The sequence below is a fragment of the Hydra vulgaris genome, chromosome 08 (genome assembly GCF_038396675.1).
Source record: "Hydra vulgaris chromosome 08, alternate assembly HydraT2T_AEP".
Taxonomy (NCBI): domain Eukaryota; kingdom Metazoa; phylum Cnidaria; class Hydrozoa; order Anthoathecata; family Hydridae; genus Hydra; species Hydra vulgaris.
Window position 1 is genome coordinate 25,369,613 of NC_088927.1, and position 27,841 is coordinate 25,397,453.

At 28.1% G+C, this 27,841-nt stretch overlaps 1 protein-coding gene across 1 annotated transcript in view; it reads right to left on the reverse strand.

Moving 5' to 3' along the window:
• The window catches only part of LOC105845064 (arf-GAP with ANK repeat and PH domain-containing protein cnt-1), a 28,707-nt gene continuing 866 nt past the window's right edge, over nt 1-27,841 (reverse strand). The window contains exons 2-7 of the mRNA XM_065803312.1: nt 10,749-10,820; nt 8,781-8,816; nt 3,325-3,399; nt 3,173-3,240; nt 830-906; nt 1-726 (exon numbers count right to left, since the gene is read on the reverse strand). Coding sequence (XP_065659384.1) covers nt 239-726; nt 830-906; nt 3,173-3,240; nt 3,325-3,399; nt 8,781-8,816; nt 10,749-10,820 — 816 coding nt within the window. The 3' untranslated portion in view covers nt 1-238. The remainder of the gene's footprint in view (nt 727-829; nt 907-3,172; nt 3,241-3,324; nt 3,400-8,780; nt 8,817-10,748; nt 10,821-27,841) is intronic.

The window sequence follows — 27,841 nt, forward strand, 5'->3', positions numbered from 1 at the left end:
TAAAATAAAAGATAATTTTATAAAATTATCAATTATAAAAAAGTTACAAGAAATAGATTTTTAAAAAATGACACAAACTAATCGACGTTAATAAATATCTAAGTATTACTATGACGACGGTAATATCCAAGTATTACTATGACGACGTTAATATCTAAGTATTACTATGACGACGGTAATATCTAAGAATTACTACGACGACGTTAATATCTAAATACTACTATAACGACGTAAATATCTAAGTATTACTATGCTGAGTAATAAATGCTTTCAATAACGTTATTGCACTATTATTTCCATTACTTGTTTCTTGAATTATATCATGATTTTCTTCAATTATATCTTGATTTTCTTCAATTATATCTTGCTTTTCTTCAAAGTCATTTTTTAATAGCTCCCTAATAAGATTAAATGCATATGAATTACCCTCTCTAGGGTCAGGTGGTTTAAATTCCTCGGTACGTTGCAGCTCAAAATCATCCTCGTCATCTTTGTCAGAAGAGTAAAAATCTATTTCTTCATAAATTCCTTTATTTGTGTCGCCAGAATCAATACTTTCTGCAGTCTTTAAGGATGAGTTTTGATTACTAGCGCTGACGGCATCATTTAAAAAGTCTGACTCCCTCATGGAAATTGATCTGAGTTTCGTAATAACTTCACTTTCATTTGTATTATCAAATGTGCACGATCGAAACTGTTTTCCCTCAATAAATGAATTAGCACAGTCTAAAAATAATAATAAAAAAAGTAACTTTACACAAAAACAAAAAACTAACCGACGATTATTACTTTAAAAAGGATTTTAGTTTAAAACTTTCACTGTTAAAACCTTTATCAATTGATTGTTCTTTGGTGCTTAAACCAAGCTGAGTACAGATGGGATTAAAAACACCAGACAATTCACCTCTAAAATAATGAAATAGATTTTTTTTTTTTACAAACATAAAATTTAAAAAATATATATTAAATTAATACGTGGTTTTTATATCTAGTTGATCTGTGAACCCGTCATCTATCAGTTGATTTGTCATCAGTTGATAGGTCAGCTTTGCAACTAGAAAAATGTCTGTTTATACGAAATCTTAAGTTATTAGTATTACCAGTATATAGCTTATTTACTAACTGCATCATAAACATTTTAGGTAATAAACAACATTTTCACTATTATATGTAATATGGCTTTTTATTTTGCAAATAGTTTCTTTAGTTGTTTCAAAGATGTTTCTTATCTACTTTTTGAAGGTAAACCTTGTAAATTTTCAACTAAATATCTTTGCTTTTAAGTAATCCAATCTTTTTGTTAGTTACTACAGTATATAAAAAAGTCTTCTTAGTAAATTAAGAAGTTGTTAAAGAGCCGATACTGAATAAATATTAGATAAAATATTTTCAATTCTTTTTTATCAGAAGATACTTTAAAGTAAAAGATTTGTTTCACTTACAAAAAGATGTCAATTTAGACGCGCAGTTTTTTCCGAAAAAAAAAAAGTTTTTTTGGCACACTTTACTGTTGAGGTTAAATTATCATGATTTTATTTATAATATGTCTATTTATATAATATAAACATAATAGAAAGCTGTAGTAGTTCGAAACTGCGAGTGAAATTAATAGTAATTAATTTCACTTTGACAGCATTTACATTGTGAAGCTATTCTAGGTAAATAAATTAAATTATAAATTGCAAATCATATAGGTCTAGATATTTATCAATGCGAGTTTTGAATAAGTTCAAGCTTTTACTTTTGATGATAAAATTTGGTAGTTTGTTCCACCTTGATGAGACTCAATTAGTTAAAAATTGATGACGAATATTGCAGTTTTTAATTATTTCTCTTTTGATTTTGAAGTTATGGCCCCTTGTGTTGGGCTGATGTGAGGCAAAAATATTACAATCTAGTTCTACAATATTTATTTTGTTAAATATTTTGTACATTTGAATTAAATTCCTCCTTTATGTATTTTTTCCAGTGTGCTTAAGCCAAGTATTTTAATTCTTGTTTCATAACAATGTTTTCGAATCTGAGGTATCCATTTATTGGCATATCGTTGAACTTTTTCAAGTGCAATAATATCACTTTTAATGTATGGGCACCATGCCTGTATACATTTTAACTTTTTTTTTGCTTTTAAGAATAATTATTATCTAAAAAAGTTAATAACAATGTTGACATTATCATTTTTAGGAAACACTGTAACAAAATTGATTGTAAGACCAAATAACTCATTTAATCGAGTTGAAGAATTTTCAAATTTATTAATGTCAAGACTTTGGACCAAATTATGTAACTATTATCAATACATCTAAACTAAAATTTTTTTAGATTTACTTTTTGTTTAAATAAGTAATGGGGTAATATTTTAGAAAAATCTTTCTAAAAAGTGATAGCAAGTCATGAATAATCAGGTGCAAGACCTGCACTCAAGGCTGAACCTGTAACTAGCTAAAACAATTGCTTATAAAATATGAAATTATTGCCATTTAAAATATGCTGACTAATTTATAAACTCAATTGCAAATCTTTCAACTATCATATCTTTATAGTATTTTATCCAAAACTTTAGAACTTCTATGTCAAGATTATGTGGATTACTAGTATAAAAGTTAACTTTAATGTCAAATCTCATTATACAACTTTCTGAATCAAGTTCTCTTGGAATTCGTTTGAGGAAATCCCAGTCATTATTTTATATATTTTATAAGATGTTTAGTGTTTTTATTAAACTCTATTGAAAAACAAAATTAATATTTCTAAATGTTTTCCAAACATCAAATACATCACCTACTGGTTATTGTAAAAATGTTTTAAACACTTACAAAAAAATGTTTTAAATAAAAAATAATGTTTTAAATAAAAAATAATGTTTTAAATAAAAAAATAATGTTTTAAATAAAAAATAATGTTTTAAATAAAAAAATAATGTTTAGCAACAATAAGTTAGAGAATAAAACTTTTTGTTTATGAAGCTTGAGATTGTATGAGATTATATATGAAGCTTGAGATTGTATATGAGATTATATATGAAGCTTGAGATTGTATATGAGATTATATATGAAGCTTAAGATTGTATATGAGATTATATATGAAGCTTGAGGTTGTATGAGATTATATATGAAGCTTGAGATTGTATATGAGATTATATATGAAGCTTGAGATTGAAGAAATTTCACACCTTTTAGACTGATAAGCTTTTTGCAATGTAATTATCCAATCGTCTCTTTCAGAATCTGTCTTAGCAATCTTTAAATCAAAAACAGAATAAATTATTAAATAGTGCAGAAATTTTTATTTGTTAAAAAAAATAAAATAAAAAAAAGTATTCACCAAATAATAAGTACGAGTTGGTGTAATAACATCAAAGCCATGCTTTGTTTTATTTGAAGATGTCACAGAGATAATCTGAACAAAATAAAAAAAAATATATATATATAATAATCATCATCTTCATTGTCATTATCATCACCATCAATATCTTCATTGTCATTATTGTCATCATCATCATCATCATTATATATATATATATATATATATATATATATATATATATATATATATATATATATATATATATATATATATATATATATATATATATATATATATATATATATATATATATATATATATATATATAGTTTGAGAAAAACAAAAAACTTAAGGAATAGCTCCATAGTTTTTTTGTGCATTTTCTTGCAATCATATACATGATTGTCAAATCTATCTGCTAAATTGCCAGTTCAGCAACTGGAAATAAGTCCATTTGTGCAGTTTCATAAATTGTTTATTTTTCCAGTATAAGTAGATCAATTAGTCTATTACATGATAAGTATTTTAGATAATAAATGACATTTTTGCTTTTAAATGTAATGTGACTTTTATTGTTCCAAATAGTTGGATGTCTCAAATTTAAAAACTTCATGCAAATATAACTATTCACAATTGAATAGTCCCATTTTTTTAATTGACAACGTTTAGTGAAATTTGGAACACATTATTTATCTAATTTGTAAAAACCGACTAAGGTATGACAGCCTTTAAAATACTCTTCTTTGCTTAACTGTAGGTTATTGATGAAAGAAAATTGTGCTGACATATCTTTGTAAACTTTATTTCTTCTTTCCATTTCAGTCGTCAGTTTGTCAATTATGCTGTAGAATGTAAATACTCTAAATGCATCCCAGGCATTTATGTCTTCCAAAGCATCAACTGCTAAATCATCATCATCTTGCTTTCTTCTTCTCCTGATACGCTTGTTCGATTGCTTATAGTCAACATCTGGTTCTTTAGCAGTCTTCTCATATTTATCAAAGTGGTCCCTCATAAAACTCTGATAGAGATTTCTGCACACTGCCAGATTAAGTTCTTCATGTTGCAATGCAGTACTTATTTTATAAAAATGTTGCAGTATGTCCTGCCTAATTACCAGTATCAACACAAACTCCAATTCCATCATTTTAGACAGGATAGTTTTTCAAACATACTAAAAACCATCATGTTACATTTTTTTTCTTTCTTTGAGCACATAAAATGTGTTCAGTATTACACTAATTATTGTTTTTTAAGTGATATTTTAGTTCATTAGGCAAGACCCATTATCAAACTAAAATAACAGTTGATTTTTAGTAAACAAAATAAGAAAAAATAAGAAAAACTTTTATTATGTTAACATTACCTTGATAGTCTTTAAAAGACTGCCAATATTATGCTGAAAAAACAATATACCTAAATGCTTGAGACCGGAAGTAGAAAATAACGAACTACATTTACTTGCGCTACTGTAGTTGAGTAGTTTTTTTTTATACTCAAAACATTTAGAAAAATAAAATTTAATTAATAAAAAAATTTAATTTAATTTTTTTGTAAAAATGCATAGGGGAGACCGGGGCTAGTTGGCTCGGTTTTTACTCTATGAGCTCTGTAGCCCTAACAGTACATTTTTTTAAAAATATTAAAGTGTAGTCTTAAAGAGTATGGATTAGGGTATCTTTGCAAAATTTGCATTCATTTACAAAAAAAAATTCTTAGGGCCTTTCCGGGCCCTCAGAAAAAAAAAAAATTTTGCGCCAACTTACCCCACCACGGGGTAAGTTGGCGCAAACTATAAAAATGATTATTAATGCACTATTAAGTGCAAAATTAATAGAAATTTTTTTTAAATTAATTTTTGCAACAATTTTATCCCAAAATTTAATATTACTTTTAGCTGGTACCAAATATTAGTCCGTATAAAAGCCAAACAGTAGCCCACCTTTTATCTGTGGGAAAAAAAACTAAAAAAAATTTTTTTTTAATTTTTTTGTAAGAATAAATATTTTCAATATTGTTAAAAATTGAAAAAAAACAAATAATTATTTTATAAAAAAAAAAAAAAAATTTTTTTTCCATAAAATATGCTATGAGCCAACTTACCCCGTGAAAAATTTGTCAACTTACCCCGAAAGCTTTTTTTTTAATAAACAGTCTATAGATCCTGAAAAACGGCAGCTTTGAAAAAAAAGTCTGACTGGATATAATAAACCAATTGTGACTGAAACTTTTACAATAATTTTTTTTTCATACGACTAAATATTTTTTTTGTAAAGTAAAAAGGAAGCGATGTTCTAAAAGTTACGTTTTTGTCCAAAAAACGCATAAATCTCAATATCTCCCATGCGCATGCGCGAACCCTGACAATACTACAGTGAATGATGAAATGGTCAATAAGGAAGTTTCTGAGTAATTTTTGTCACTTTCTGATGAAAGGCTCTAAAGATAAACGCAGTTCGTCAACTTACCCCTGCGGCCAACTAGCCCCGGTCTCCCCTACTTTTATTTTTAATCAAAATGTAATTTTTAGTAAAATTTAAAATAATCATTTTTATAAATTAATAATTATTTTTTAAATTTTTATAAAATTTCTATTCCTTTGAGGCCCAACATGATATTTTTTATAATGTAAGGGACCTGTCTGATGTTTAAGGGACTTGAGGGACCCCTGAAAAATTTTTTTTTCTAAAATCTTTAATTATTTTATTAGATAAAACAGATTTGGAGTGTGGGAGCAGACATTTTTTGAAAAAGTTGTTTTATAGGACACCCTATATGCATATATATATATATATATATATATATATATATATATATATATATATATATATATATATATATATATATATATATATATATATAATATATATATATATATATATATATATATATATATATATATATACATATATATATATATATATACATACATTTTACATGTCTTAAAAACGAAACGAACTATACAACCACAGCAACAGTTCAGGAGTCTGGAGTCATGCCATGACATGAGCAATCGGCTGACAGGTGACAGCACACAGGCAGAATTTCGTTGATAAGTGCCATTTTGCAGCAAACAAAATAAGTGCAACTTTTTTGGTTTGTTTCATTTTTATAAGTCTGGTCCGTGTCAACGTCACAGAAGTTTTTTAATAATTAAAGGAAGTATCCAAAAGTTTCCAGAAGCATGCAGAAGCTTCAAGAAGTTTCCAGAAGAAGCATCTGGAAGCATCCAGAAATATCCAGAAATATTCAGAAGCATCCAGACGCATCCAGAAGCTTCCAGAAGCATTGAAAAGAAGCATCTAGAATCTTCCAGAACAGGTTCACACAAGTTCATTTTACTATATAAGAGACATGTAAATCGACATGTAATTCAGTCAGTATATGGAAGTCAATCAGTCAGTATTATTAAGTTTATCGAAGTGAGTTTTATCAAAGTGTTTTATCGAAGAACATCATTACAAGAAGTGAAATACAACAAGTGTTTCATTACATCAATACAGTCCACATCCAACCAAGACGTTGTGTTCCACAGAGCATTATTGTATCATCACAAGGTAAATGTAACACAGTAAGCCTTGAGAAGCGTGATTATTTATTTTTATTATTTTCTATGACTTCAAGTGCAAAAATGGCTCCCGACAGTCTTGGAACGGGGAAGTTGGCAGCAGATAACAAAGGTGGAAGACCGCGTTCCACCACTTCTAGTGAGGATTCTATGATTGGATCCCTGGATATCATCAGTCGAGATACAAAAGCAATTAGAGGTGCCTGTATGGGACCAAACAATCAGACGACGTGCTGTTGAAGCCGCATTGTTTTCTTGACGCCCTGCAAAGAAACCGCTGATTTCACTAAAAAACCAGAAGAAAAGACTCCTGTTTGCTACATCTCATATTGACTGGAATGTGCAGAAATGGCGAACTGTCCTGTTCAGTGATAAATCGAAGTTCATCATCATTGGGAGCGATGACATTTGCCGTGTACGCTGACCGGCTGGAAAACGCCTCGATTTACGTTATTGCCGTAAGACCGTGAAGCATGGTGGAGGCAATGTAATGGTCTGGGGGTGTTTTTCTGCTAACGGTCTAGGTCCAATACATCGATACGATGGAATAATGGACCATTTCATGTATAAAAATATCCTGAAAGATGTTATGTTACCTCATGCTGAATGGAATATGCCAATAAAATGGGTTTTTCAGCAAGACAACAATCCAAAACACACTGCAAAAGTAGTCAAGCAGTGGTTTCAAGACAACCACCTATCGGTGATGGATTGGCCGCCTCAATCTTTGGATCTCAACCCTATCAAGAACCTGTGGGAGATCGTCAACCGCAGAATTAATTGTGAAGGTGTTGGTAATAATGATCAACTGTTTGAAGAAATCCAAAAGGCCTGGGCAGTGATTCCACAAAGTTTCATTGATCACCTGATCTTGAAGAACTTTGTCCCTAAACAGTTACATAGTTATTTCTCTATATTGAAAAAATGCAGCACTTTTATATAAAGAAACTAAATTAGCATTATTTGGTTGCACTCGTTTTGTTCAATATATATATATATATATATATATATATATATATATATATATATATATATATATATATATATATATATATATATATATATATTCCAACTGTTCTTTTCACTATTATTATTATTTGTCAAAAACACTTATCCAGTTACTGTGAAACCGCTCACTTATCCTTATTTCAGTAAGATCTATGTCATTAGTGACTTTTTGTGTGCATTTATATATAGGCATGAACTGTTGCTGGTGATATGAATGTATTTTATTTAGATGATAAAAATATATAAAAAGTATTGTGCCAATCTTTAGTGTCAAAAGATGCTAAAAATAGCGCAATTAGAACCATTAGTATTGAATTTGACATTTTCTGTTGCGCAATTTAAGGTAAGAATGAAACAGAAAAAAGACTGCATAAACCATGTTGCACAGACTAATGTTAGTTGTGGTGCAATATTTATTTCTTCAGCTTAAAGTATCATCTTTTTTTTTTTTTAATTATTATTTAGGTGCCCCAAGAAGACCTAACGGTCTTGTCACAGAGCACCGCGGAAGTGCATTTAACCAGGAAGTTCACGCCTGATTCCTTACCATGACGCAAAAATATGTCCAGAGCTCATTTTTGAACCTGGATATCCTGCTTTATAAGCAAGCACTCTAACCACTGCACCACGGCCGCATCTTAATTTGATTCTCAAATTAAAGAACTTTAAATCAAAAAACTTTCAAATTAAAGAAAATTAAAGGTGTAATTCTCAACAAAAAATTTAAATCCTTAACAGGCTTCTCCCAACTTTGCAATCCCATTTTTATAAAAGATGTTTCAAAAATATTACAAAATAAAAACATATTTACAACTTCATTTATAATTTTAACCAATAAAATGATAATTTTTTTTACCATTAATAAGAAAAAAACTAAAAAAATTACAAACGAACATACTTCTGTCAAAGAGATTGTTCCAAGCAGATCCAATTCCTTAAAATAAACATTCTAAAAATTATTGAAGTCTAATATTTTCTCTATATCTAAATATTAGAATTAGATGGAATCCGGGATTTAAATAGTAATAGGTCTAAAGATTATCCTTAGACCTATTTCTAATTATATTTAAATAAAATTATTCCTATTATGATTTAATCAAAATTTGGTGTACAATAATTATTATTCTTAACACAGATATTAAGTAATAAGAATCAATATTTAAACCACTTTTATTCATAATATACATCGGTGATTTGTATGATTGCATACAATGCTTATGTAAACTATATGATCACAATACAAATTGACAACTTTAAATGACCAGGGTTTAGTGTTTAGTTCTTTCTTTTTTTATTATTGCCTTAAAAGCTCTATCAGTTTAGCGCTGGCTCACTATAAAATCTATTCTATACAGATGTTTTATGTATGATCGTAGAGACAGAAGAATACTTATTGCTTGGTGTTTTAAAAAATGAATGGAAGCAAAAAGGCTCCAAATAAACATAAATAAAACATAAATAAAAATAAAATCTATGCACAAAAAATATTTGAAAGTGGCGATATGGATTGTGAGCAAAAGGAGTCGAAGTAAATTTTTTTGTATGTACAATCATAAGGCAATAGGTTCACAAGAGATTCAATGGTATAAAAAGTGCTAATAATATTGTTCATTTAGAGTATATAAAATGTACTTTTGTTGAATGCAGAAATGTCAAGAAAGAGATCGAAAAATGTGTGTTATTTTAGATATATAACTAAGCTATACAGCTTGCATAGCAGAAGAGGTATTAAGGGCAATAACAAGAAATTATCAAGGCAAAGTTCATAGAGTAATCCACTTACAGCAAGAGGTGAACCATTAAACATTACTATCAGAATATCATGGACAATAAATAACATTAATCTCCAGCACCTGGAAAAAATTAAGAAAATAGTGATCAGATAGATAAGTGGTGTGACACTAAAAAAAAAACAAAGAAAATAAACACCTGTTTAGACAGAGATTATGAATAGTAAATGTACCTTATAATATATGTAGATTTAGATGATTGCATGTAAAATGTAGGCAGTTTTTGAAAATTTGAAGTAGATTCAGTAAAACTAGTAGAATAATAAAAAATCTTTAGTAAAAAAAAAACAAAAAATTAAAGATCATGAAAATCGTGTATATTGGAAAAACAACATAATTTTATACTAAAATAAATGCTTAACCTTTGCAAGAACAGAAACAAATATGCTAAAAAATTATATAATTGACTTTTACTATATGATTAGGTAATCATATAGTAAAAGTCAATTATATAAATGTTGTGCAAGAATTACATTTTTTATTGCTCTTAGTGCATTGTTTTACACTTTTAAAAGTAAAGCACTTTACTTATTTTCATACCTGAAATATGAAAAGTGTAAAACAATGCACTGAGAGCATCAAAAAATGGAATGCTTGCACAACATAACAAAATAAGTATTACTTAGAGCAAAATGCAGTAAACATATCATGGTCAGTTTAGATATCAATCCATAAAAACAGCTTAACAATTAATAGAAACTTATGAAATAGGTTGAACCACTTAATGGCAGAGGATCGAAATTGGCATTTAGAAAAAATACAGATTTTCTTGTAAATAATTAAAATAAAAACAAAACTTTATAAATTATATACCATGGCTTCTGACTTAACATTTTAATTTTATAACTCTATTAATTTAAAAGGGTTACTATTTATTTTAAATAAGCATTTTATGTCAATAATTCTGACAAATAATTTGATTGTATAAAAGTTACAAAATTGGTGACATTAAAATTGTTTATTTAAATATAAAAAAATAGATAATATTATAAAAAGAATAAAAGATGAAATAATGTAAACTTTATTAAACTTTTGTTTATTAAAAGTAATATAATTTGTCTTTTATGTTAACTAACCTTAATCACAGCTCCTGGGCTATAGTACTTTAAAGATGATGTAGTTACAATAAACCATCTTTTCCGACGAGCCTGAAAATAATAGTAAAAAATTTAAACACACTTTGTTTGTATATATATGTGTATATATATATGTATATATATATATATATATATATATATATATATATATATATATATATATATATATATATATATATATATATATATATATATATATATATATATATATATATATATATATTAGGGTGGTGGTAAAAACAACTTATTTTAAAAATGTCAGCTGACAACCCCTAAATGTGTTTCATATAATAAAATAATACTGGATTTAAAAAATTTTTGAATAAAAAATATTTTTACGGGTGCCACAAGGCCCTTATACATCAAACAGGTTCCTAAAATTATAAAAAAAAAAGTTTTTCAAAAGTATATCATGTTGGGTCTCAAAAGAAGCAAAATTTTATAAAAATTCTAAAAATAACAATTATTTTATAAAAAAACTATAATTTAAGATTTTTTTGAAATTATAATTTAAAAAAATTAACTTTTTTCATTTTTAGTTTAAAAGGTCATTTTTTTTGCAATAAACTATAAAATAACAATTTTTTTAAAAAAATGATTGTTATTTTTGAAATTTTTTATAAAATTTTGCTTCTTTTGAGACCCAACATGACATACTTTTTAAAAACTTTTTTTTTTTATAATATTAGGAACCTGTTTGATGTATAAGGGCCTTGTGGCACCTGTAAAAATATTTTTTATTCAAAAAATTTTTAAATCCAGTATTATTTTATTATATAAAACACATTTAGGGGTTGTCAGCTGACATTTTTAAAATAAGTTGTTTTTAGCACCACCCTAATATATATATATATATATATATATATATATATATATATATATATATATATATATATATATATATATATATATATATGTATATATATATATATATATATATATATATATATATATATATATATATATATATAAATATATATATATTTCATGTCTGTGTTTCACTGCTACCATCTAATGCAGGAATAACTTTTTCTGTTTTAACAGTTAACAAGTCAACAATAGAATGCGAGGACTGAAATGTTGTCAGAAAATTAGTAGACTAAAGATGAGATATTAGAAGTTTGTTAATTACAGATTTTAAGACTGTTTTAATAATAGTAAAAAAACTTATTGGGCTTAAGTAAGAGAAGTCAGAGCAACAGATTTTTTAAAATTACAAGCACAGATGCCATTTTTTAACAAGTAGCAAAACAAAATATAGTTAAGCACATATTAAATAATTTAGAAATTATTAAAGAAACTCCTAGAAAACTTTATATACTTTTTAAACTAATTTTATTATGACTGTGACAGAAATATAGTCCGGACTATGAGCTGTAGAGGGATTTAAATAAGAAGTATCATAAGCAACAGAAACAAGCATGATTAGGATGACAGTCAGGGCCAGAAATAGGGGTGGGTGTAGGTGCAACACACCTCCTTCTTTCCCCTGCCCCTTCCTTTTTAAGGTCAAGTGATGTTTGTTTACAAATACAGTTGACTATCGATATCTCGATTACTTGATATCTTGAACTTTTGTGTATTTTGAACATGGCCTTCTTTATAGAAGGCCTCGACACCGTGCGCAATTTTTTTGACTGAAGGCCGATTTAAAAAAAATAATTATTTTTAAAATACACCAATAAAAAACCAAATTATTTTTTTACTAAACATGAAAAAAAATTTATACATATGCTTGATTTCTTTTAGTTTGGTTTCTTTATTACTTTTGGGAGTGTGAAGTAATGCAAAGTTCTTTAAAAAAATGTTTGCTAATGTTTGGCATTGTTTTTTTTGCAATAGAAAAACTGTACAACTCTGCAATAAATGCAAACTGTTATATAAGAAATGTTCGGCAAACTCTTTTATCTAATAAAGAAAAAAATATGTAGCAAAATAAGGACCACTTAGATAGAATATCTGATGGAATAGTTAATCCTCCTCTATTTAAAGTATTCAAATAAGTTCCATATTTTTCATAATATGTAGTTGTATCTTCATCATTTTCTTCAGTAGAACACTTTTGAACATAACCAGCAATATAGACAATAGCATATAAAATGTCTGTATTTATAGTATCTTCTAGATCTGCTAAATTGTAAATTATACCAATTTCCCTATCATTTAAATCTTCAAGACATAAAAGACAGTCATGGCCATCATTTCCTTCTACATCAATATTCAGTTGTAGCATAAGCTTAGCGTGTTGAATACATACTTTTTCGATAACTGATTTAGCTGTTATAAAGTAAGTACCACCAGAGCCTTGCCTTAGTTTTCCAAAGCATTTTTCAATTGGATCACTAGAAAACCAACGTAAAATAACATATTCATTTCCACTTAATAAAAGATGACAAGACAAATCAACTAGGCCACGACAAGTATGTGAAAGAGCATTGCTTGTATCTCTCATAAGCTGGCGAACACGTTTACCAGATGTTGGTTTCATATTTTCAGCCATTGTTGCAATAACGAGCAACTTTTTGAAATTAATGTCATCTGAAGATCTGATTACATTACGCGACTCATCCCTAAATCTAGCATTGGCACCTGGACATTTAACATTCACTATTTTCCAAAATTCTATAATTAACTCCAAAAAAATAATAGTTCCCTTGACACTTTTTTGTTCTATTTTAGGATGAGTTTTTAGAGCTGCAACTGTCTCTTCACTAAATATTTGTAAACAAGTGCTTACTTTTTGTCATTCCATTGGTTCAGGATTTATTGATGTTTCAGTCAATCTGGATAACTTTATTAACTGGTTTTTTTCAAGTGTATATAAGTTAATTAAATCTCTCCAATTTGCAATGTGAGTTATTTCATTATGAATAAACTGCAACTGACCTAGTTTTTCTGTTAGCCAATTGTTTCTTATAGACTTCAAAAGATGAACATAGTCATATAAAATATAAGAAATAAAGTTCGAACTTTATTTCACTTGTGCGAGCTAAGATCCCCTCGATATCTCGTATTCTTGATTTCTATAACTTTTTTTCCGGTCTCCTCAGAGGACTTTTTTGCGGTCTCCTGAGAATTCGAGATTTCAAGAGTTTACTATAATCATTTGCGTTAAATTTTAAATCAAAAACTAAAAATGGAAATTTAATAAAAACTTTCGATTTACAAAAATTTTTTTGATAACTTTTAACTTTTACTATATGTATATTCAATTTTGATAATATTTCGTGTTTTACGAAATAAATATCATAAATAATTTATAACTAACTAACAAAAAAATTTAAATCTAAGATTCAAAAATATTCGTGGCCTTCAAAGTAACTTTTATTCAGTTGATTCTTATCTCTTGCAAAGTTTACCAGACCTACTTGCTCTTTGTGAGACTAATTTGAGTTCAGCTGTCTCATGTTGTGATCTTAGTGTTGATGGTTATCTTCTTTTAACTCGTAAAGACTCCAATAGTCACATGCTTGGACTGGACATATACATTTTTAAGAATTCACCTATTTGTAGGAAAACTAGAATTAAATCCACAGACTATTCTTTTATGTGCTTTTGTTTCACACTATCGCCATTGTATATCGCCATTCTATAACGCTCTCCTTCATCTCAAGACTGCACACTTTTCGATGTTGTTTCTGATCAAATTTACCGGGTTCTCTCTCTTTATCCTTCAGCCAATATTGTTGTTGTTGGTGACTTTAATGCTCCTCACACTGAATAGCTTGGTTAGTGTTTCTAGAGTTAGTGATTCTGCAGGTGTTAAGGCTCACAACTTTTGCCTTTCTCAATCTCTAACTCAAATAGTCAACTTTCCAACTCGCTTTCCACACAATCAGTATCATTCACCTTTTCTACTCGACTTATGTCTTGTTTCTGATTCTAGTCAGTGCTCAGTTTCTCCACATTCACACTTAGGTGCTTCTGATCACGGTTGATCTCTTTAAAACTATTATCTCATTCTTCTTCATCTTCAGAATTCCGTTATCATTGTACCTATTACAACTACCTTAAAGCTGACTAGGATTCATTCCATGATTTGTTTCGTGGTAGAAATCTTTCGTCTTCCTGCTGATAAGTGTGCTTCTTACATAACTTCTTGGATTCAGGCTGGTATGGAATTCTTTATTCCCTCTCGACGGTTCCAAGTCAAGCCTCACTCTTCTCCATGGCTTTTCTCTCAGTTTGCAGCTGCAATTTCTAATCGTAACCATTATTTTCATATCTATCAGCAAAAAAATTCTACAGAAAAAAGTCGTCTGTCTGTTAGAAACCATTGTAAAAAGATTTTGTCTAATGCCAAAACCGGCCATTCTTAGGTCACAAAATCTCGTATTTTATCACAATATTAACGCAAAGGTAATTAAAGCAAATAAAAAGTTAAAACTAATTAATGCAATTAAAATTAATAAAATTAGACTTGTTTTGTTAGGCATGTTAAAACAAAGGAAAAAATTAACTTTCTTGCTATACTTAACGGTGAAGTAAATTAAAAATAAGTTTTTCCTCAGGTTTATTTCGTCTATATCAATTTCTTATTAGTTTAAAAAAAAAAAATTTTTGAAATTAAATTTACCTATTTACTTACATTTTTTTTTTTTTTACTTATATTAATTTCTAATAAAAATTAATTTTTTTATTAGACAAAATAAAACACAACACTTGATCACTTATAAGTGCGTCAGTAATTTAAACTTTTAAGTTGCGTCGTTAATATGACGACAAAAACAACGTAACTCCTCCACTTTCAGTCGAATTTCAGACTAAAATAGATTATTAACCCTATTCATACTGGGTCGCGCCTTAAAGGCGCGACATTAATGTAAAACCACTACAATTTTTCTCGCATATAACCGCTTTCACATTAACTATTATTACTTTTCAAATACATTGAAAAACTTTAATATGCAAAAACATACATTCAGGATTACATCCCATGAAAGCCGTTAAACACCCTCCCAACCTTTATTTACTAAGTTAAATATACTAAATATCGACCAAATAAATATTTATCATCTTCTCATTTTTATATTCAAACTATATTCGGGCTACCCTTTGATTTGATGTGGTTTTTGGTCAGGAAAATTAGTTCAAAATTGCAAACTTAAATGTGTTTTAGGGACAGCTCAATTAACTTTACTTTTTAACAGGTCCCTATTATTTTGAAAAAAGAAGTTTTTTCAAAAGTATGTCATTAGGGTCTTAAAAGTAGCAAAATTATATAGGAATTTCAAAAAAAAAATTATTATTTTAGATTTAATTGCACAAAAACAATGGTTTTTAACTAGAAATAAAAAAAGTACTTTTTGACAAGTTTTTAATAAAAATAAAAAATTTTTAATTTATTGTTTATAAAACAATTAATATTTTTGAAATTTATATATTATTTGCTTCTTTTGAGTACCAGGTTGACCTACTTTTAAGAAACTATTTTTTTTTAATTTTAGGACCCTATTGAAAAGTAAATTTAATTGAGCTGTTACTAAATATTGGAATAATGCTTTGAAACTTTAATGATTTACTTTTTTCATCAATTAACAACATTTAAACATCTAGCCACTTAATTATTATAAAATATTTTTTTTGAACTAGTCTAATATATATATATATATTCACAACTACATATTAATTACAATTTTACTACACATCATAATATAAGCAAAATATACTTCCGTTACAAAAGATTATATTTAACCAAATACTGCTAAAATATATCTAACAAAAAAAAACAGAAAAAATAACACTCAGTTAAAAAATAAAATAAAACAAAATCATAAAAAAAAAATGATTTTAAATTTAGGAAGCATTAGTTGAATAAATTATGAAAGGCTTGATAAGATAGATTATATTGTTACAGGGAACTCGTAGAAGACTCAAGAAGTCTTATCATCGAGAACCTTGGGGTATTACGCAAAATACTCATAAACATTGTGATTCTTATGCACAAATATTTTAAATATTATTGTGATAAAATTTTCTTTTGTTTTTTCTAGTTGTGTTATGATTTGTGTGTATTTTATTTTTTTATTTTTTTATTTTTTAAATGTTTTTTAGATATATATATTTATAAATTCGATTTTTCTCACTTTATAGATTGTTTTAGTTCCCATTTTGATTTATCATGTGAACTAGAGCAATTCTATGTAATTATCTATATTAAGAGTCATTTTTTGTAAGAATCAGGCAGTCAATGGAAGTGACCTCCTCCAAATTGCTTGAATTTTTTATATATTGATCAGAATATAGAGAAAACATGTTGGGGAAAAAAAAAATTTTTTTAAATGTTTCGTTCACTCGGAATCTGGGCTTAAATTTTTGAGATTTTTTTAAAAATTTTTAGAAATTTAGTTTTTGCCACCTTTGAACCCATTTTTTTGGCAAGGCAAAAAGTTGCACATAGCTTTTGTAGTTAATATCAGACGTAACCCAAAAGCTCTCTCCAAAAAATATAAAAAAGTTGCGTGACACTGTGCGGTTGGCTAATTATCATAGTTCAAAAGTACAAAATCAATCAGTTTTGTCAATTTTTAATCGGAGTTAATTTTAGCGGCGAAGTGTTGCACACAATTTTTCTTTTAGGATTTGAAATTATCAAAGGTATTGAGTCTAAAAATGCAAAGAAAGTTATGTGATACCTAAGGCCTATTAATATATTAAGGCTTGAAATTGGAAAAAAATGTTTTAGTATACTTACAAAATGAACCATTACGGCAGAGGCGCTTAGTTTTGTAAAAATGTAAACATATCCAACTGTCAATACAAAAAGGTCCTAAAATAATAATAAAAAAAATTCGTGTGATCTTGAGATATTAACTTAAAAATAAAGGTACAAATTGTTAAAAATGATTAAGTACGAAGAGATATTTTTTTGGACACACAGATGAGGTTTTCGCTCACAATAAAATTTCTATCATCCAAAATTAGCATTTAGCATTACACAAAACATTGCACGTAATGTTAAGAAAAAATTTAAGCGTTTCTGACTATGATATAGGAATCATAACAATTGAAATAAATAATAATAAAAAACAATACATGATCAGAAGTGAATTATTTAAATTTACGTCATAACCAAATAACTTGTGGTGATCGAATGGAAGAAGAATCGCTGATATCACGATTGTGGAGAAACAAGTTAGTGGGCGGTTGTTTACTTTACCATAAAAATGTCTTAACTTTATTTTAACGATCTTTAAAATTTGCATAAATAGAGTAGATATTTTATCATTGCTATTGAGAAATAGGTACTGCATAAATAGAACTTGTTTTTAGTTGAGTATGAAACAAAACAAATATTTTTATGAAAACTGTTGTTGCTTTTCAAAAGGAAATTGTGGATCATTCAAAAAACATAAAATTATAAACAAAATGTTCTACATTCATCAGCTGGGAGATGTTGATGTTAAGAAACACCTCATCAACTTAAAGGTAATTATGTATTTTAAATTTACGCAGACTGTAATATAATTTTTATAATTACATACTTTATAACTTCTCTGCAATAAGATTTTGAGACAAAGTTCTTTAAACAAAAAAAAATAGCTCTTTTAATTAATTCCTCACTCTTTTAATAAATAATCACTAAATTAATCACACTCTTGCAATATTGTATTTTAATAATAACAACAATGTATTTCAAACTTGTAAACATTTTTCGTGAAGAGTCAGATTATAAACAATGCTTTAAATGACACACTTAATAATTGTTTAAAAAATTGTTTTTAGGTCATGCAATTAAACGATAATAATATTTGGGAAGAAAATGGACTTATTGCAAATAGACTTAAAAAGAAATCTTGAAAAGGATGAACAAATATGTGCTTTTCACCGGTACACGTTTGGTATTGCATGGAGTCCTCCAAAAACATGCTTTCATCCTCACCATCTAAATATAAAATGAAAAAAATCTCCCGCTTTAAGGGCGTCACCAATACATGTCGTCATATCAATGTCAAAGCGATACAATGAAGTATTTTCAGTTGGTGCAATGCTGTGTTTTACCCATTTAAAGCAAGAAACTGCTTTATCTAGAGTCAACGAAAACACCAATTTATGTACAGAAACACAAACACAACAAGAACAAACATATATGACACCTGCTACTCCAGATGAAGAATTTGATCCCGGTGAAATTATTGTTTCACAGGAGATTTTGGACGAATCTCTAAGAAGCCGTGAGAGTGTAACTGAGGTTCTTAATGCAAGTCCAATAAAATTTAGATTAAAAAGGAAGTTCGAATATCTGGAAGATACTACTAAAGATAAGTTAAAACGCAAGTATGTTCGCCTAGAAAACTTATTAAAGAAAAAATTTGCGGAAGCTGTTGCTCCTGGACAAGAAGAAATACTTATAGATTTTCTTAACAGTAAAAATGTTGATGAAATAAATAGCCCTCTCCCAATTGAAATTATTCGTGCTCAAAAAGTACATAAGCAAAGTGATTCCATGGGAAAGTTAGTTATCCTCTCATTATTAGACCATACCAAGTATACCAAAAAGTTTATAATGAACACATTTGAGTGTACCAAACATCGTATAGAAACAGCAAGAAAATGGCATGCATCTCATAAAGGGTTGGCATTTCCAGAGAAGAAAGTATTCGTCCGATCTAGTCTTGATCAAACAAAGTGTGAACATTTCTTAGACTTTATATTTACAAGCGGTATTTTGCATGATGTTGCTTATGGAATAACCAAATTAAAATACGACAGCGGTGAAGAACAAAAGATAGTGCATGCAATACTGACGACAAAATATAGCCACGCTATCATGTTCTATCGAAAAAGTTGTAGTGAAAACAATTATATACCATTATCTGATTCAAGTTTGTGGAAAGTATTGCATGCAATAAAACCTTCAAGTCGAAAAAGCTTAGCTGGATTAGATGATGTTACTGCTTCAGGCATGAATGGTTTTCAAACATTACAAAAATTGGCACAAAGATTTAGTTCTAAATCTCTCGAAGCTGCCCTTGAAAAAGGAAAAAGGTATTTGAAAACAAGTTATCAAACCAATTGTAGTGTCAATGACTCAAACATTTCTTCTCATAGCTCAAAACATGCCTTATCAGATCCATCTGAAAAAAATCTTCAATCCAACACAGAGATATCAGAAGTGGTATGTGCCGATTGCTATGATTTGTGCAAAGCTATCGAGATGATCAAAGAACTAACAATTCAAAATTCTGACGATGCTGATTCTATTTATGATTTGGAAATTGCTGTAAAGGATGTATTCAACTACATAAAACACCTGATGAGAGATTCTCAACAGAAAAAGGCAAAAATCGAAGCTTTTAAGCAATTAAACGATGAAACTGCTTTCTGGCTTAAAGATTTTTGTCAAAAAATTCTTCCGGTTCGATACAGAGAGGGCCAAAGAGAGTATTTTGGCAAGAAAGGAATGAGTTTACATGTGGATATATTCTTCATAAAAATAGCAGGAAAGTTATTCAAACGTGTTTACTTTACTTCAATGTATAGGTGTGATCAGGGAATAGGTGATGTTGTTTCGTTAGCCACTGCAGTTTTAGACCAATTCAGAATTGATCAACCGCATATCAAGAAAATGTTTACCAAATCTGATAATGCCGGCTGCTATCAGGGAAATCTTTCAGCTGAAGCAATCTACAATGTATGCAAAGAGAGAGATATAAAGTTGCTGAGATATGATTATAATGAACCCTGTTGTGGAAAAGATCAATGTGACAGGGAGAGTGCAGTTGTAAAGACAATTTTAAGGAGTTACGTTGACTCTGGTAATAATCTTTTGACTGCTGAAGATATACACAAGGCTATGCATTATAGTTTTGGCGCTAAAGATGCAAAAGTAGCAGTTGCTCAAATTAGCAATGATAAAACTGTAGTTACTGGACCAAAGATTAAGAACATTAGCAACTATCACTCATTTGAGTTTGGTGAGAAAAGTATGAAGATGTGGCGTTATTTCAATATCGGTGAGGGAATTGAACAAGAGTATGGAAATCTTAAAATTCAACCCTCGATTAAGTTGTTGTTGCCATATAGCAAAACAGATAATTCAATTAAGCGTAACAAGTCACTTAAGGAAAAACAGAAAAGAAGTGACAGGCAATTATATTCATTAAGATTTTGCACTGAAATGAATTGTACTTTATCATTTGAAATCGATGCTGAGTTAGAAGAACACATGCTATCCGGTCTTCATACAGTTCCGAAATCATTAACATCATTGGATAAAGTTCGCAACTCGTTTGTTCATAAGATGAAAATTACTTCACAACTAAATATGCCAATTTCTTCATCCTCTAACAGTGCTTCCGTAAAAGACAAACCACATTGCATGAACATTTTTCTATTGCAAGGTTGGACATTACCAGTTCGAAGTTCTTTTAGATTTTCAAATCAGCAGAAAGAACTGTTGTATAAATACTTTATTCGTGGAGAAGAATCAGGTAATAAAATGAGCCCTGAGCAGGTTCACATGCAGCTGAGGAGAGAACTTCCGCCTGATCAATATGTAACTAGCCAACAGATAAGATCTTTATTTTCAAGGTAGGCATTGTTGCTATCAAAACTTTTGCAAATTAGATTATGTTTCTGACTGTTAAATAGTTCTTTTACAAATATGAAATTAAAATTTAGGTGAAAGTTATAATTTTGTGTGTTTGTTTACATATGTTTAAAAATATGTACAATTGATATTGTTATAGATTTAGTAACCTGAAAAGAAAAGGTAAGCTGGTAGAACCGACAACAGAAAATAATGAAAATAGTCAGGTTAACGATAACAAAGAAGTTTATGGCGAAAATGATGACTTTAATCTGGCAGGAGACAATGAAGATGATAATAAATATGAGGAAGACTTCGCCAATCTTGCAAAAGAAATTTGTCTTGTATGGAAAGTGAATGATTGGGTTGCTGTTGCATATGAAAAACAATGGAATATTGGATATATTGTGGAGGTAATATTATTCAAAGTATATATTAGTTTCAAGTTTTTATTTTGTTTTACAAAACAGTGCTCTAAAATAAAAGGAATATAAATAAAATGTAAAAATAATTTCAGAATGACATTATATAAGACTTTACAAGTTTTATTGAATGTAAGCAAAATTAAACAAATCATAAACTCTTTATTATATTATTTTAAATGTTGCGCTAATACTTTTAGGTATCTATAACTGGGATCAGAGTTAATTGTATGATTAACGGGCAAGAGAAGAATACTTTTCGCTGGCCAGTTACTACCGAGGAGATAAATAACCAAACTGATAAAATTATCTGTTTAGTAAATGCTCCTTTTCTAATCAGTGGTTGTGGCGATTATTCATTATCCGAAGAAGACTATAATACAGTCATATCATTATTCTTAGAGAAACTTACTGCAGCAGAGTAGAAATTATGTGTGATGTGGTGGATAATGTGTGTAAATGACTCTATTAATAAATGAAAAACTAATTTTTAAATGGAAAAACATTTAAATGTTTGATTTATGTTTTATTTAATTAGCAATATAGTTATCTTGATGTTAGATTTTTGTTCAGTTTTTAATTCATGTTATATCATGCGTGTGACAAAATCACACGAATTTTTTTTATTATTATGTTAGGACCTTTTTGTATTGACAGTTGGATATGTTTACATTTTTATAAAACTAAGCGCCTCTGCCGTAATGGTTCATTTTGTAAGTATACTAAAACATTTTTTTCCAATTTCAAGCCTTAATATATTAATAGGCCTTAGGTATCACATAACTTTCTTTGCATTTTTAGACTCAATACCTTTGATAATTTCAAATCCTAAAAGAAAAATTGTGTGCAACACTTCGCCGCTAGAATTAACTCCGATTAAAAATTGACAAAACTGATTGATTTTGTACTTTTGAACTATGATAATTAGCCAACCGCACAGTGTCACGCAACTTTTTTATATTTTTTGGAGAGAGCTTTTGGGTTACGTCTGATATTAACTACAAAAGCTATGTGCAACTTTTTGCCTTGCCAAAAAAATGGGTTCAAAGGTGGCAAAAACTAAATTTCTAAAAATTTTTAAAAAAATCTCAAAAATTTAAGCCCAGATTCCAAGTGAACGAAACATTTTTGAAAATTTTTTTTTTCCCCAACAGGTTTTCTCTATATTCTGATCAATATATAAAAAATTCAAGCAAATTGGAGGAGGTCACTTCCACAGTTTCAGGAATTTGCCTGATTCTTAGAAAAAACGGCTCTTAAGAACAAGATTTTTAAGTTTTGACTTTAAAGAAAATATATTGTCAGGAAGAGTAATTAAGGTGTATTGATTTTTTTATTTAAAACTAATTTGTTATATAAATAGGTGGTAAGAGATAGAAAGTTGAGAGTTTTTTTTTTTTTTTTTCAGGGTATGATAAAGTTACCAGTTGCTTATTGGTAATCGAATGAAAGTAGTTTTTTGTGAATTGTGGAGGTACTAATCCCATTAAATATTTTAATCCCATTAAATATTTTAATCCCATTAAATATTTTAATCCCATTAAATATTTTAATCCCATTAAATATTTTAATCCCATTAAATATTTTAATCCCATTAAATATTTTAATCCCATTAAATATTTTAATCCCATTAAATATTTTAATCCCATTAAATATTTTAATCCCATTAAATATTTTAATCCCATTAAATATTTTAGCATTAACAGTCTATTAGCATAGATATTGATTTGATAAATGTTTAGCGCTTTCATTTCTTTTAATAGAGGTTTAGCATTTGTATGTTTGTTTTTATGATATATAATTCTAGAAGCATGTTTCTGCTGTCAATAAAGTAACATTAATTTTGTCTTGGATGTGCTTTCCTAAGCAATGTTAGCGTATGTAAGATGACTAAGTATAAACGAAAGATACAGAATTTTTAAGTTTTTTTGTGATAAAAATGGCCTAGCTTTGAAAAGTATCCAAGATTTTTAGATATTTGAGTGTTGATGGGTTTTATTTGGGCTTTCCACGAAACATTTTTGTCTATAACCACTCCAAGAAACTTAATTGTTTGGGTTCTTTCAATATCGTTGAAATCGATATTTAGAGAGGGAAGAATTGATGGAAGTGTCTTTTTTTGTTGCTTCGAATGAAATAAAATATATTTAGTTTTTTGTGCGTTTATTGGTAACTTATTAGCACTGAATTATGTTTTAAGTTGTTGAAGCTCAAGGTTGACTTTGTCAAAAAGGTCATCAATAGAAGAAGATGAATAAAACAGATTTGTATCATCTGCAAACATTATGCAATCAAGATTTGTAGAGGCTTTAGGAAGGTCATTAATGTATATAAGGAACAACAAGGGGGCAAGAGTTGATCCCTGTGGAACACCACATTTTATTTGTAATGACTTTTAATTAGAAATATCGTCGATTATGACACATTTTTGACTATTACTTAAATAACTGGTAAACTATTTAATAGTTTTGTTTTTTATACCATATTTTTTCATTTTTTCAATCAGAATTTTAAGATTGACCGTATCGAAAGCTTTTGCAAGGTCAATAAAGACTCCCAATACAAACTATCCTTTATCAAAAGTTGAGCTGATGTTGTTCATGAGGTCTATTATTGCATTTTCCGTTGAATGATTCGTTTGAACCGTACTGATATTCAATTAAAATTTTGTTTTCTGTTAGATATCTAAAAAGCCTATTGTAGATTATTCGTTCAAGAAACTTGGAGAATACTGGAAGAATTGAGATAGGTCTGTAATTGATTAGTGATGCCATGTATCCAGTTTTAAATATTGGTAAGATTTTCCCTATCTTTAATTTTTATGAGACAACTCTTGCTCGAATTGATGAGTTAAAAAAATTAAAAAGAGGATCTTTTATAAAGGGTAAGATATCTATTACTACATTGCTGGAAATACCATCAATGCCTGGAGCTTTGTTTTTTTTAGTGATTTTTTTGTTTCTTCGATCTCACCTAATTTTATATCATTTTCAGAATGTAAGCTGGTATGGTCAGTAAAAAAGTTTTTTAAAAGATTTGTTTGAATTGTTTATTAGTGATGCTAGGTTTGGGCCAACATTTACAAAAAAATTATTAAATTTTTCGGAGGTAGTTTCTTTATCTGTATACTCAAATCCATTTTCTTCGATTCTGGAGGGTAAAGTTTCTGATTTTAATTAAGTTTTACTAATAATTTTATTCATAATATCCCATATTTTTTTAATACTACCGCTATGTTTTTGTAATTGTTTGGAAAAATACAATTTTTTAGATTTTTTTAAAATTTTTTTCAAAAAATTCTTTGTATTATTTATAGATCGTGAGATTTTTTTGATTCCTATTTTTTAAATACTTAATGTATATCTTTTGTTTTTACTTAGAGGATTTTTTTATTCTTTTTGTAATCCAAATAATTAATTTTTGCATTGATTAATGAGGTTGAGTACTGTGCAAGTGAAAAAAAAATTGGGAAGTGATCTGATATGTTTGTTTTAAAAATTCCTGTTTTATGAGACGCATCTAGAAATGAGTTTGTTAGTAAATTATCAATGGCAGTAATTAAAGTTGAAGTGACTTGTGTGGGTTTATTTATTAATGGGTGTATACCTTGCTGAAATAAATTATCAATGAAGGTTTTAGTGTTGGCGCGTTATTTGTATTTTAAACAGTCTATGCTCAAGTCTCCTTCGCGAAACAATTTTTTTTTTCACTGTTGGTTTTAATAAAAACATGATTCAAATAGTTAGAAAATTTAATAAAATTGTCGTCAGGTGGTCTATTGCAAGTAGTTACTAAAATCTTTTGCTTTTTGTGAATAATTATTTCTATTGTAAGAGCCTTCAGGGCCGTCCTTAGGAAGGAGGGGGGGCGTAGGGATGTCTAACTCCCCGACTATAAAAATCCTGTCGGCAAATATCGGTTATATCTACCTGGTCGGCAAATGTAGAATTTCAGTCATCAAATATTTACAAACGAGGATCTGTTTTTTTTTTTTAGTCTTTTTTTAATAAAATGTAAATCTAGACGGCAAAAATTCATATTTCACCTCCATGCCATTCTCTTTGGGACGCCACTGAGAGTCTCACAGTCTGCATCAGAAAACGAAAGATCATTTCTAATCTTTTTTTCTATATCATTCCGAATATACACTATAATTCCTCCTCTTCTCTTAAGTATTTTTTTTTCAAAAGAAGTTATTTTGTAGTTAGAAATATGAAAATCTAAATTTGTTTGTTCAATTTGTCAGTACACCATATCATATAAATAAAATATCATATAAATAAAATTTGTCAGTACACCATATCATATAAATAAAAGTCAATTAATTTTAGAAAAAATTGAGTTAAATGCACATAGTAACTTTCTAAATTAATTTATATCTTTTGATTGACATGTGTTTTGATTGACATGTGTTTTGATTGACATGTGTTTTGATTGACATGTGTTCTTATTCTCTTTATTTTTGAACCTTAAACTTTTGTTTTGTGTAAATTCATTAATTTAAAAAAAACTTAATTTATGATTTTTTAATAAATGAAAATTAAATAATATTTCCATGTTTTTAGATGAATATGTTTGCGCCAATAGCGCTTTTTGCTAATTTTTATTAATAGAATTATAATAATATTTTACCTTTTTTACATTTGTTATATTATATTTTATATAGTTAACAAAATTTGTTATTTTTAAATTAAACTTTATATTTGCGGAATTTGTCAAAGTGCTTGGTGATTAGACATTATAGACTTTTTCTAACACCTGCTACCTATATATCTTGTTAGTAACATACGGATGTATATATTTACACAGCAAATAAAATTAAAAAAAAAATCGCTTTGTCGTTTCCAATATTTCCAGGTATGAATATGGTTAATCACTAAAAAAAGCTGTACCAGTTTGTACAAAAAAGACTTCCGACCACTCCTCATGTCATTCAACACATAATTTTACAGAATAATACGCAATACCTATGCTCATTCAGTGCAAAAACAAAATGACTCCGAAGGTAACTCCTTAGATTTTGTTCATTACCCAACGTGGAAATAATTAAACGTATTGGTAAATAGTTGCAAGAGCATATTTCTGCTCTAAACGATTGGCGCGGCAAACACAGAAACCGACTAAGATGGTAACTGAAAACATTGGATACCAAACCGAAAAAATTCCCTAATTTGAACCAAAAATAGAATGAACCTGCTATTTGCCGCAGTTTGGAAAATAAGCAAAATAGACTAAAGGATTTTATTTTATTGTTGTTAGTATTGATGATGCAAAAAATAAATTTCCAAAAAAAACGTACATTTTATACTAAGCTATTTTGGACCTGTAAAAAAACTGAGAATTTAGTTTAAATTAATTAGTTTTCTCCTTCTCCTGAATGTCTGCAGGTAGATTTACTCTGTTTTATATATTTTTGAGTTAGTTGATAATTTCCTATAAATAACCATAGAAATTTTTATATATATTTAATATATAAAACAATTTATAAATCTAATAATTGGAAAAAATTTACTGTCAACTCAATGAGTTGTAGAATATAAATTGCAATACTTATATCCGTATCTGCTAATAAATCAAAATGTTGTTTTTACTGCTTTTTCTTAAATAACATAAGTGTTTTTTCTTGACACTTCGTTAATCAACTTTTTAATTTTTTCTTTTTCTTTCTTTGATATTTAAGTGTACTTCTATTTCTTCAAAAAAAATGCTAAAGAGCAATACTTGAAACATTTAAATCATTCATACTTTTTAAAAGTTATATGTGTGTTTGTGTGTGTATTATTATTAAAGACCTTGTATATTTTCTATTTATTTTTTTAAAAAATAGATTTTTTCAATTATTTTTAATTACATATATTGTTTACAATAAAATTATCTTTTAACAAAATAAGGTCACATTATAAAAAATCTTTCAACTATTTCTGTAGGGATCACGCATTGTTTTACAATGCGTTCTCCAATTAACGAAAGAGCAAATTGTCAACGATATCCTCCGAAAATTTCGAACTTGCTTATCTGTGAACAAGAAATGATGATAAACATATACTTTATGCTCACAAATGAGTGAATATTTTTATAATCAAAATGTCTTAATAAATGTTTAAAATTGGTTACGTTTT